General features: G+C 36.2%; 4 protein-coding genes across 6 annotated transcripts; 2 read left to right on the forward strand and 2 right to left on the reverse strand.

Annotated features, from left to right (window-relative positions):
• Window positions 1-1220: 1220 nt before the first annotated feature.
• On the reverse strand, window positions 1221-5641 carry bacc1 (BPTF associated chromatin complex component 1). Its single transcript, XM_016470511.1, has 6 exons — window positions 5393-5641; window positions 5217-5311; window positions 4976-5077; window positions 3705-3934; window positions 3480-3581; window positions 1221-2348 (listed from the first exon to the last, which is right to left on the reverse strand). Exons 1-6 carry the CDS (start codon window positions 5411-5413, stop codon window positions 2284-2286), a joined length of 615 nt encoding a protein of 204 aa, XP_016325997.1. The 5' UTR covers window positions 5414-5641; the 3' UTR covers window positions 1221-2283.
• Window positions 5642-5734: 93 nt separating this feature from the next.
• rnasekb (ribonuclease, RNase K b) lies at window positions 5735-7399 on the forward strand. Of its 2 annotated transcripts, XR_001632670.1 has the most exons (4): window positions 5735-5927; window positions 6345-6427; window positions 7085-7286; window positions 7323-7399. XR_001632670.1 is itself a non-coding variant. In XM_016470514.1 (3 exons), exons 1-3 carry the CDS (start codon window positions 5850-5852, stop codon window positions 7227-7229), a joined length of 306 nt encoding a protein of 101 aa, XP_016326000.1. In that variant the 5' UTR covers window positions 5735-5849; the 3' UTR covers window positions 7230-7399. The 2 variants fall into 2 exon arrangements, 1 of the variants encoding a protein (XP_016326000.1); XM_016470514.1 differs by having other exon boundaries at window positions 7085-7399.
• A 428-nt stretch (window positions 7400-7827) lies between these two features.
• Window positions 7828-9796, reverse strand: med11 (mediator complex subunit 11). The gene is made up of 4 exons (XM_016470552.1): window positions 9711-9796; window positions 9467-9548; window positions 8636-8766; window positions 7828-8430 (listed from the first exon to the last, which is right to left on the reverse strand). Exons 1-4 carry the CDS (start codon window positions 9714-9716, stop codon window positions 8287-8289), a joined length of 363 nt encoding a protein of 120 aa, XP_016326038.1. The 5' UTR covers window positions 9717-9796; the 3' UTR covers window positions 7828-8286.
• Window positions 8444-12079, forward strand: LOC107676027 (autophagy-related protein 16-1). 2 transcript variants are annotated; one of them, XM_016470551.1, is made up of 7 exons: window positions 8444-8494; window positions 10040-10130; window positions 10202-10265; window positions 10419-10494; window positions 11165-11238; window positions 11329-11580; window positions 11667-12079. In XM_016470551.1, the coding sequence occupies exons 2-7, from the start codon at window positions 10043-10045 to the stop codon at window positions 11887-11889; spliced, it is 777 nt and encodes a 258-aa protein (XP_016326037.1). In that variant the 5' UTR covers window positions 8444-8494; window positions 10040-10042; the 3' UTR covers window positions 11890-12079. The 2 variants fall into 2 exon arrangements, with proteins under 2 accessions (XP_016326037.1, XP_016326036.1); XM_016470550.1 differs by lacking the exon at window positions 8444-8494 and adding an exon at window positions 9313-9367.
• The last annotated feature ends 58 nt before the right edge of the window (window positions 12080-12137 follow it).

Below are 12137 nucleotides of genomic sequence, written 5' to 3' on the forward strand. Positions count from 1 at the left end.
TGTGAAAATCATTAGTCAAACTGTTTTTCCTTCCTAATGAAACCCTAAACAAGACTTTTATATTGTGAATTATGTACAGAAATTGAGGAGTTAAGATACTTGCCAGGGATGAGCTGTTGCATTACAAAGCAAGATAAACCGTTTCTACAATCACAGTTTCAGCGGATATCATACTCTTCCTCTTGTACTATTTGCACAGTGTTAGATGTCAATGTTGCTGTTACATGAGTGGGATCATATTTGCTTTTATTATAATGGGTCTTGTTTTGTATGTTTTAATTGTTTGAATCCTTTCACCTGGAAAATATTTTCAGCTCTTTTAAGTTGATCTGCTTTTTGTGTAAAAGCAGCAGTTCTGGATTGTGGCGTTTGAGCTGGATGGATTTTATTAAGCTCATTGAAAATGTATTATCCAAAAAGTGACATGCTGCAGTTAATTGAACTGGAAGCCCTTCTAAAGCAAATTAATCCTGGTACATCACAGCATTATGCAAATTGTTAGATTGTGGCGCATGTTACATTATTTATGAATGTGAAAAGGCTCTGGTTGCAGTATGTACTTCAGTGTCAATGTAAAAATATATTACAATTCTTGATTCCCAAAGTCTTTATTGAATCGCCACCGGCAGCTTGTCGGTCTCTAAAGTCACACAACAGACATTTGAAGCCGTTCCTCTGTTTCCATATTCATATTCATGTATCAGGAGGAATACAGCTCATTCTTCGATTGCCTTTTATTTTTACTCATTTAGTTTTAAATTCAATGATAATGCCTTACAGGTCTTGAAGTTTTAATTCCAAAGTTACTTGCACTGTCATTTGCAATTTCCAGTTATTGGGGTCCTTTGGATTTTCAAAGTTTGATACCAATGTTTATGGGTTTTTAAAAGTGATTACAAATGTGCAATATGCATTAAAGTTGCTGGAATTAGTATGTCACGTTCATCTGGATAATCAGTTAAGTTCATTGGGATACCAGGTATTTATCAAGAACCTGAACGGAAGACTTGACAGCTGTTTGTTCTGAATCGTTTGTATAATCTAGAACAGTGGTTCCCAACCCTGGTCCTTGAGGCACCCCAACACCCCACGTTTTGCATGTCTCCTTAATCAAACACACCTGATTCAGACCATCAGCTCATTAGTAGAGACTTCCAAGACCTGAAATTGGTGTGTCAGAGAAAGGAGACATGCAAAATGTGCAGTGTTGGGGTGCCTCCAGGACCAGGGTTGGGAACCACTGATCTAGAATAAGTACCATGTCATTTATTTTTCAGATTTGCCATACACTTACTATGACAGGATCTGTTGTATCTGTGTGTCAGAGATAGAATCATGATTTGTCCTGTTCTCCTTAAATGACTGAGTGGTGTTGTGAAGAAACTAAATGGATTGTGAGCACACGAAAAACATTGTAAAGAAATGCCAAAGCCGATAGGTTTTGCCTATCGGTTGTTCAAGTTCCAGAAAAATTAAGGGAAAGATGGATATCGTTTTGACATTGGTAGCAAAAGTACATTTATTCCCTCTCAGTTGCTCAAGATGAATGTCCAATTATCAGCGAAAAAATGTCATTTACCATAAAATGTATACCATATATTCTTATGAAAAAGATCATAATTAAAAACTCATTTTATTGATCTGTATGCTGTCTTTTTATGCTGAGCCAAGAAATTGTATGACGAGACATTTTGTTCATAAAAAATGTAAGCAGGCATGTCTCATGTTTGCTGTTGAAGTGACCTGTTTAATTATTCTGCAATGGTAAAAAATAATATATATATATATACATACAATAGAAGCTGCACCTAACATACAGTGGCAGTGAAAGAAAATGGTAAAAAAAAATGATATTGTGCTGCCACATTTTCATTACAAGCAGCATCTCACTTCACAAAGCTTTACTTCAGCCAAAAGGGCCTAATAATTAAAAAAATACATATTTTTACAGGTAGTTTGACCCCTGCACCACTGTCCTGCAAACCCCTTTTCAGCTGTGGGCAAATCAGATCACACATCATGAACCACTAAAAACATTATTCCATTATTTATTTTTGCTGCATTTTAAGAGCTAAGGACGCAGTTATTTTTCATGGAGTAATACTTCATCTTCACTGACGTGGGTAGAAAATGCTTGGCAATGTTGTACAGGTTTATCTGGTGCTGTTTGAACCCACAGTGGAAAAGGTATAACAGGGTACAGCAATGATCAAACTGCAGAATCTTTACATGTGCTGCCCTTGAACCCCCCCCCCGAATATCACTTTGACTGACAAGTGAAGGTTAGCGGGACAGCAGAGGCAGATCACTGGAGTTCATTATAAGACTGGAGTCCAGATTCAAGCTCTCTGCAAGAAAAAAGGACAAGAAAATTGGACCCACTTCAACACATTTTCTATATGGATTAATTTACCCAAAATGAAAATTCTGTCATGTCATTTGTGATATCACTGTCTGTGGAACAATTCTGAATAATACACTAAAAATATAGGACAATTTTTAAATAATACAGTCACTCTTTTACATGCAGTTTCAAAGAATAGATTGACAGTTTTCCAGGGTTTCTGCAAGTTCTATGAAGAAAAATTTAAGACATTTTAAAGACCATTTTAAGACCAATTGAAGAAAATTCAAGGAATAAATTGAAGGGAACACAATATGTCAATATGTTCTCTAAACATAAATGTCTAGGAGCAGACAATGAGTATGTATGAGCTACTCTTTGAAAATATAACAGATACAACAGATTTCCATCACTTTAATTTATATATATAGTTGAAATACAATATGGAAATACCTTCTACTGTACCTTCTGATCACACTGCAAAAAAGTCATGTAATTCCTCAGTATGTTTGCCTTTTTTTCCCAGAGCAAATATATAATTATTCTTAAATCAACATACACTGAAAAGCAATATCACATAAGATTGGAAGTCTTGTTTTCTGTGAAATTGATCAAAGTGAATTGAGTTTATGATTAAAACAAATACTTGCCAATGGGCTCAAGACAAAACAACTTAATTTAAAGGGAAAACACATTTTCTGATCCCAATGACATGTTTGTTCTTGTTTTCAGCATAAATTCAATTAATTTTGTTCACATTCTCAGAAAACAAAACTTCAACTATCTTCATTTTGCATCTGAAGTAAATGTGTCTTGCTTTCAGGATGTTTAGATATTTGTATTGGAAAACAAGACAAAAATACAGAGGAAGATATTACATTTTTGCAGCGCATGCACGATTTAATGCCATTACTTTATGAATTTAAGACTTTCTGCTCCAATTTAAGAACTTTTAAGGCCTAAATTTGTGGAAGGGTGAATTGATACTTTTGAAGACCCGCAGAAACCCTGTTTTGTAGCTTCATAATAAATACAAATTAACCATAAAAGGGTTTTGAATGACACGAGGGTAAATGATGACAGAATTCTCAATTTTGGGTCAATTATGTCTCATTGCATTTAAAATGTGACTCACCTTGGTCAAAGTTTGGTTTTTTAGTGGAACCCTCTCCAAGCCCTTCAATATCCACCAAATCACTGTTCACATCAGAGTCATTCAGAGCACTCAGAGTCACATCTAATAATAGACAGCCAAACTGTGTAAGTGTGCTGACAGACAAAACCACACCACTTGTATACTAATATTACTAATTGCTATTTTGTAAAAAATGTTATCCTTTTTCCATTAAAACTGAGTCACCTGCTGGTTTAGGGTGCTTTACTGCTGGTTGTAAAGACGAAGAACTCTGCAATCCAGTTGTCATGCCAACCTGTGAGGTCGGCAAAGTGATAACTGTGGGGGTGACTGATGCAGGAGGGGGCGGTAGCGTCACTGTGGTTTTCTTCATCGTTTTTTTAGGCGACTCTGCAGTGAGAGGAACCCTGCTGTCCTCATACAGCTTCCTTTTCACGGTGGTCTTAATCTGGGCGCTACAAGATGATGAGGAAAAAGAGAGACAGAGAGATGTGTGGTGCATTAGGGTTAGATAGGAGAAGATGCACTCCTTAAGAACAATGTTCATTTGCTTTTAATTTGTAACATATTTAGATAGTTTAGCATGTGATGATGCGTCAGCCCATGTGTTATTATAGAAAATAAACAGAAACATTTGCTAATATAGTTATTAGATCACAAAAGGTAAAATTATTCAAAGAGGCCAACTTACCCCACCACTGTGGTAAGTTGGCCCCATACCTGGGGAAAGAAGCCCCAACTTTTACAGAATGTATAAATGACTTCTGATATCATTTTTATTGATTTTATATATGGGTCAAAGACACAACGTGTCTGCAAAGGACTATTTCGGTGTCTGCATCAAATTACAAATTTACAAAAGTGATTTTATATACATAGAAAGCATATTAAATGCAAATAAAGTGTCTACTTCAATATTTTAAACAACTTTTGAAAATAAGAAATCAAAATATGGGTGAGATAATGTTCCATCGCCATTCAGCGTAACATATATATTTATGTAAAAATGAAACATACTTATTCTAAACTGTACTTAATATAATGTATAAAATACAAAGTGATCATATGAAATTTTATTATATATTAAATTATTAAAAGCTTCTTGCTGACAAATGGTTAAAACCTAGTGGTTTGAAGGACAGTGGCAGCAAGGATTGGTAAAGATTTAAAATTACAATTAATTAGTTCTCGCACTGTGATCCTTAAATACAGGTCTTTTAATGTCATCTAATGATTCTTATTCTAAATATGCTGACAAGATTTTTTTGGTATATAAGCTATTGTTACAATGAATGAAAATGTAAAATACCCATTTTTAAACTGATCCTGTCACAAAAAAATACATATAAAACAGCATTTTATATTCCACAAAATTAGACTATATTACATCTAATATTAGAGAATTTTAGTATTTTAATTTTGAAAAGAAAAAGAAAAAAAGCTGACAATTATACAGCTATAATAACTGTCACACCTACACCTTCATAAACACTTACACCGTTCGCTCCTTTATGACTGAGCTGATGCCGTTCAAATCTTCACCGAAGCGGCGAACTGCAGAACGCAGCATCTCGATCTCCGTATCGGTCCATTTGGCTCTGAGAGAAGCAGTGTGCAAAGAGAAAGAGTCCGTTATAAAATATCCACTGCACTTAAATAACAACAGTACATCTGAAATACTGCAGGAGATGCAGTTTGAGCAGAAAGGAGGTCATAAAGCACGTCTCACGGTCTCACCCTGCAGGAGAAGAGTCCGCCACCGGATGCAGCTGCATGGTCAGTTCACCCAGTTTGGAGAATGCAGCCCCTGCAGCCGAGAAGATCTCGCCCACCTGATTGACATGTATATGTGCTTTTTATTTACCGATTACTTAAGATTATTTATGATGCAAAAACAAAATGCAAATGTTTACCTTCGTGGAAGCTGAAGTCATGCTGGAGTGATGAGCTGAAATAAACAGACCTGACACGAATACAAAAACAACCCAGTCGAGTCTCAGTCAGCTACGCTGAATAGTTAAATCGATCAAACCGGTTTAAAATGACTATTGCAGTTATTCAGTGACCTTTCGTATGAAAATATCTTTATCTTTATTATTTATCTAATAAAAAAGTCTCTATAATCAGCATGAACTGAACATAACAGTTCGTACTAAAAATTCCCAGAGTACAATGCGCTTCGAAAATGAGGCGTGTGATTGGTCAGTGCATAGCCAATCAAATGATAGCACACGATCTGCGAAAATAGCCGAGCGCTGTCGAATAGGCTTACGGAGCTAGTCGAACAAACCCGAGTGCTGCCGATATACATTGTCATCCCGACTGGATGTAGAATCATTTTGCCAGTTTTGAGAGGAAGAAGCGGATAAAATGCCGTCGCTTTTATTCTGTGGGCCCAAGTTGGCCGCATGTGGAATCGTGTTAAGCATCTGGGGTGTCATTATGCTGGTAAGGATTATAGTCTTCGTGACATTGCTTGCTAGCTGTAGCTAATGGCATTCACCCCAAACGACAGGAATATTTTACCGATATAGTAATAGTAAATATTGCTGTATTTTGATCTTCACTGATAGAAAATGCATGCATTTATAATAAATGTTCATAAATAGATCTGTTCAGTCACCTATTTATCAGCAGGATATACCAGGAATTTGAAATGAGGAATAAAACAGCAGTTGTCGGGGTAACGGTAATGGGATGTAACGTTAAAGGCCTCATAGCTATTCTTTACCGCGTTGACATGACAATTTTTAAGTACTTTTCTTTTCTTTGTGTGTGTGTGTTCATAGATATGTATTGGGTTCCTATCCATATTTAATTCCACCTAATGTCTTAATATTAACAACAATATAATTTTTTTTTCAGTCAATGTTGGGAATTTTCTTCAGTGCAAAATCTGCTGTGCTGATCGAAGATGTTCCATTTACTGAGGAAGACATCCGCGATGAGTGAGTTAATCTGATCAAATATTTTAAGATAATTTACCTTTTTGGGGTCAATAAGTTTTTTTTTTTCTCTTTTCTCAGTAAGGACACACTCAATTCATCAAAAGTGACTGTAAAGGCATTTATAATGTTTAAAAAAAATGTTTGAAGTAAATGCTGTTCTTTTGGACTTTCTTTGGATCAAACATCATGCAAAAATGTCATGGTTTCCACAAAAATGTTTAACAGCACAAATGTTTTCAACATTGATAATAATATGTTTCTTGAGCAGCAAATCAGCATATTAGAATGATTTCTGAATGATCATGTGACACTGAAGACTGGAGTAATGATGCTGAAAATTCAGCTTTGCTATCACAGGAATAAATTACATTTGAAATATATTCAAATAGAAAACAGTACAATTGTAATATTTCAAAATATTACTGTTTTACCGTATTTTTGCTATAAATGCAGCCTTTGTGAGCCTAAGAAACTTATTTCAAAACATTTAAACCATTTTACCAAACCCAACTTTTGAATGGTAGTGAATATTTTTGTATTAATTGAAGTATAATGAGGGCATATATTTTGAATAGACTACATGCATTGAATGAGAATGGGCAGATATGACATTTCTACGTGCAAATGTTTACTGGTTAATTTTCTTTTCTTCAACAGCAAGAATCCACCGCAGACCATTTACGGACTCTACAACCAAGTTGGCATCAACTGCTTCATTGCTGCTGCCATCTATGTAGGTGTCGGTGCATTGTCTCTCTGTCAGGTTCGCCTTAACAAGCGCCAGGAGTACATGGTCACATAAACCCAAACAATTTCAAATTCAACAGCAATTATTCGTAATTATTTATTTTTTAAAAACTTCTCAATGATCTAGGACAGTTTGTTCTGTTACATTGTCTGAATTGGATATATTTGGCAGTTCATCTTCGGGTCAAAATCTAAACACAAGATATATTGATAGTGTAAGTGAAATAATCATGAAAAACGGTACATATGCACAGATACATGCGGTGTGCATATATATGCATGCTATGTATTATATTTTCCAGAAATATGCAGATCTTTGGCTCCACATTTCCTATGATATAAATAAACAAACCAAGCAGAAAGTCTTTACTTTAACAGTTGTCTTCTGATGAACCTAAAAGACACTATAAAACACTATGAGTCCATATGATAGTAGCTGGTGTTCATGTAGAACAGTGTTTCTCAACCCTGGTCCTGAGTGCCCCCCAACACTGCACATTTTGTATGTCTCCCTTATCTGACACCCATTTCAGGTCCTGGAGTTTCTTTTAATGAGCTAATGAGTTGAATCAGGTGTGTTTGATTAGGGAGACACACAAAATGTTCAGTGCTGGGGGGCGCCCAGGACCAGGGTTGAGAAACACTGATGTAGAATGTGTGAATGTTTGACTTTTTTTTATTTCAATGTTTAAATGTTTGTGTGGTAATATAAATGTCTGTTATTTTATTGAAGTACACCCTGCAACCCTTGTGCTGTATACTTGATATTAACGCAACTGTGATGAACAACACAAGAAATGTGAATGGAGAGTCTTATGTTCCCTTCAATAAAATACTAGTGAAAACATTTTTTTATTGTTCTTTTGTCAAACCTATTAAAAAAAGTGATAACAGAAAATCAGAAAACATGTAACAATTCTCAATAAGACTTCTCGGAAAGCTTTGGTGATATTGTAAGCAAATCACTGGGTGTCAAAGAAAATTTCCTTAGAATATGAAGAATAATAAGTGTTGTTGGCTTGTAGACGGTATTCAAAAAGGTTTTGATGCACGTGGATACTTATGAAGTCAGCTGGCAGATATTACAAAGCAACAGTCCATTTAATATGTCTTTACGTCTGCGGGTCAAGCATTATCTCACAGGTGCGTCCCAGCTCTCCCAGTTTGACGCGGGCATACTCTGAACGGTTTAGGGCCATCTGACAGTCCTTTCTGGCCGAGTATGTCGATCCCTCATGAGGCTGACCTGTTGCCACCTTTACTCAAAACAAAGAATGAGAGAAAGAAAAAAGGAGGAAGTTAGTCCATCACATCACAGAGGTATAGTCAAAGGTTTCCTCCAATTCGATATGTTTTATACATATATACAGCATAGATAGATTGATAAAATGATCGACAGATTGAATGATATAACAATAGATAAAATGATAGATAGATAGATAGATGTGAACACATACACACCTGTGTCAGATACCGGATCTGTGCACTCAGTTCACTCTCAACTCTGTTGATGGAGGTCTGGAACTGGTTCAGCTGTCGGTCTAATAAACTGGCATTGGCCTTCTCTTTAGAAAGCTCCAGAACGATCGTTCCTGAAAGACAGATTGTTACTATTCAATTTGTCTACTTGAATAAACATAAAAAATGCTAAATATTATCACTGTAGATGAGGTTTAAATATGTATATTTTGTAATGTCAATTACAAAACCCTTAATTTAAAATAAAACAACATCAATAAGCTGGTTTGCTGGTCTCCCGGTCTGGCCCAGATGGTCTGTTTACTGCAGGGGCCACCAAACTTGGTCCTGGAGGGCCGGTGTCCTGCAGAGTTTCGCTCTAACTTGCCTCAACACTTCTTCTTCTTCTTCTTTTTGGTGTTTATTGGCGGTTGGCAACCTAACTGACTGGTGCATTTTGCCTCAACACACCTGCCTGGAAGCTTCAAGTATCCCTAGTAAGAGCTTGATTAGCTGATTCAGGCGTGTTTATTAGAGTTGGAGCTAAACTCTGCAGGATCGAGTCTGGTGACCCCCGATTTACAGGCTTTTCCTTGTACGACCAGCTAATACAAACTTGGCTATTCTAGGACATAAGCAACAAACTATTTTAAGCTGGTTTAAGCTTTTTGTCGGCAGGGACGTCAGTTCTGTACGTTTTATCATATTTTATACGATTACGTCAGGATTTATAAGGTAATGCAATCAGAATACAAATCCCAGAATACGAGTGTCTGAATTAATATTAAGCATTACTGAAATTAAACCCATGCATACATTTATGAAGTGACAAACCTGCGCTCTGCAGCACTAAAGCAATCTCCTTCTCCACATCTTCTAACGCTCTCAGCCTGTCATTCGCCATTGCGAACACAGCCTACAGAAGAAGAGAAAACAAGACGAAAGACGAGCGCTCAACAGAAACAGCAGAAAAACAAACAAACACACACGTTCGCTACACAACGAGTGTATATTTACTTAAATATTTAAAAAGCACCTCAGAAATCCATGTTTAATATGTAATTTTAAGGCTACTTACATTCATTCACTGTAGGCTAAACTTGACGAGATACTCAGTAGCCTAGCATACAAAGCGCTCTCAGTGTGTCGCGAACTACGGAAGCCGCAGCGGAACAAATTAATAGAACGCGAACTCTGTTGACTAGACTGCATTGGTGGAAACAAAACATGGGTTATGTTTGACTAGTAATTAAAGCCATTCGCGCCACGTCTGGAGAAAATCTGCAACAGAGAAATAGAAATGAGTTATCTGGGACCGCCCGTAATATTTAATGTGAAAACGCTGTAATAATACATTGGATAAGAGAGTGTAAAATAGGTGAATTGTCTAACTGAGCTCCACCACAGACCATGGAGTCCTGGAAGAGTCACGTGCGGGCAGAGCTGTTTCTCAGAGACTGTAGGCAGAGAGATCCTTTCTCTGGCCTTTTTGACAAGGGTGAGTTTCATTACAAATGTACAGACACAAGCTATCAGTATTGCTTCAGTAATGGCTGGATGCTCTGACAGTGTCGAGGCTAGAGGAGATGCTGGCCTTTCACATGAAACTCTGGCAAGACATGGACACGTGCAGGTAAGACAAACAGTACCTGACATCTATTCTAGTACTGATTTGATTTCTTGACTTCTTGGAATGGATTAGAATAGATTATGCATATAACCTGGTATATGCACTTGCCATACATTTCAATTTATTGTGTTTTGTTTGCTGTCATATTTTCCTCAGTTCCAAAGAAAATGGAAGCTCTAGATCCCAGATGATTTCTTTGAGAGTGAATGAGCTGGAATTTCTTAATCAACAGGTGAGAGTAATATTCAGAACAATAAACATCAGTAATAAACTGCCTTATTGCAATAACTAATATTTTATTTCCCACCAGATCTTGGGATTTTGTGCATAACTTTGTCATTTGTACATTTAACTAAGGTTTCGGTTATGCTTAATTTATATGAAATTAGTTTTTACTTCATAATTAAGCTTTTTTAATGTTTTTGAAAGAAGTCTCTAATGCTTATCAAGTCTGCATTCATTTGATCACAAATACAGTAAAGTACAGTCATACTGTGAAATAGTACAGTTAAAATGACTGTTTTACATTTGAATATATTTTACTCCAGTCTTCGGTGTCACATGATCCTTCAGAATTCATTCTAATGATTTGCTGCTCTGTAAAAATGTATTTTCTTAGTATTGTCAATGTTGAAAATAGTTGGTTTGCCTAATATTTTTGGAAAAAATTCAATGTTTGGAAACAAAGGTTTAAAAATAATACTTTTATTCAACAAGGACGCATTAAATTGATCAAAACTGACAGTAAAGACATTTATAAGGTGACAAAATACTTATATTTTCAAATAAATTCTGTTCTTTTGAACATTATTCATCAAAGAATCCTGAAACAATGTATCAGTTTCCATAGTCTATCACTACTACTAACGATGGAATATCCTTCCTCTTCTGTTTTTTTCTAGCTCAAGCAGAAAATCTCAGATCTGACCAGCAATATATACCTGAAGGAGGCAGAGTTACAATACTGTCACTCACAGTAGGTCGAACAGCCAGTTACATCTTGAAAAAGATGACAAAATCATCAAGACAAGCAGTCCTAATAGGCCTCTATGTCTTCCTGCCATAGAGTTGCCCGCTACAGGACCGAAGCGGTTGTATTGGCCCAGGGGGCTTTCTGTCTGAAGGCCAATCTGGAGGAATACGAGTATCAGTTTGAGTGTCAATCTAAGGAACTGACAGCACTGAGACTGGAGCACAGCTCACTCAGAGAGGAGCTGACTGCCGCAAACCTCCAGAACGAGCAGCTCCTCGACCGCTGGTTAGAGGAGAAGAAAGAGGAAGCGGAGAGGATTAATAAGTACAATGCAATACAAGAAAGGTGAATGTAATTCTATTAATATTTTATTACGGTTTCTTCAATGACTTTGCACATCAATGATTTGCAATTCATTTATCGTCCACTAGGTGGCAATGTTTGGCAGGTCGACTGAAGAAGCGGTCTCGTGTCAGATCTCGTGCAGCCAACAGCAGCTCAGAAATCAACCCGACAGAGTCTAAAACTCAACGCGCTCCTTCTCAAGACTTGCTTATCTATGAATGTGAATTTTATGTTGTTGGCTATTTTTCTATGCTTTTGGAGATTATTTTACAAAAAACCTCAGAGGTTAGTAATAAAGCTTATTCTTAATATGCATATTTAATAACACAGTAACACAGCCATGTTGTATTTCTATTAGTTTTATTTTAAAAAATTAAATAAATTCAGTTTTAAAATAAAAAATAAAATGGCAAACAGTGTATGCTGTATTTATGAAAATTGTAATAACACAACAAATTTCCTTTCTCTTGAAGGATGTTAAATCTCTATACATTTACTTTTCTTTTTTTTAACCAATGCAGCAGTCCAACAAATTAAAAGCAGCACTTTCATATATT

The sequence above is a fragment of the Sinocyclocheilus anshuiensis genome, unplaced genomic scaffold (assembly GCF_001515605.1).
Source record: "Sinocyclocheilus anshuiensis isolate Anshui unplaced genomic scaffold, SAMN03320099.WGS_v1.1 scaffold2012, whole genome shotgun sequence".
In the NCBI taxonomy this organism is placed as follows: domain Eukaryota; kingdom Metazoa; phylum Chordata; class Actinopteri; order Cypriniformes; family Cyprinidae; genus Sinocyclocheilus; species Sinocyclocheilus anshuiensis.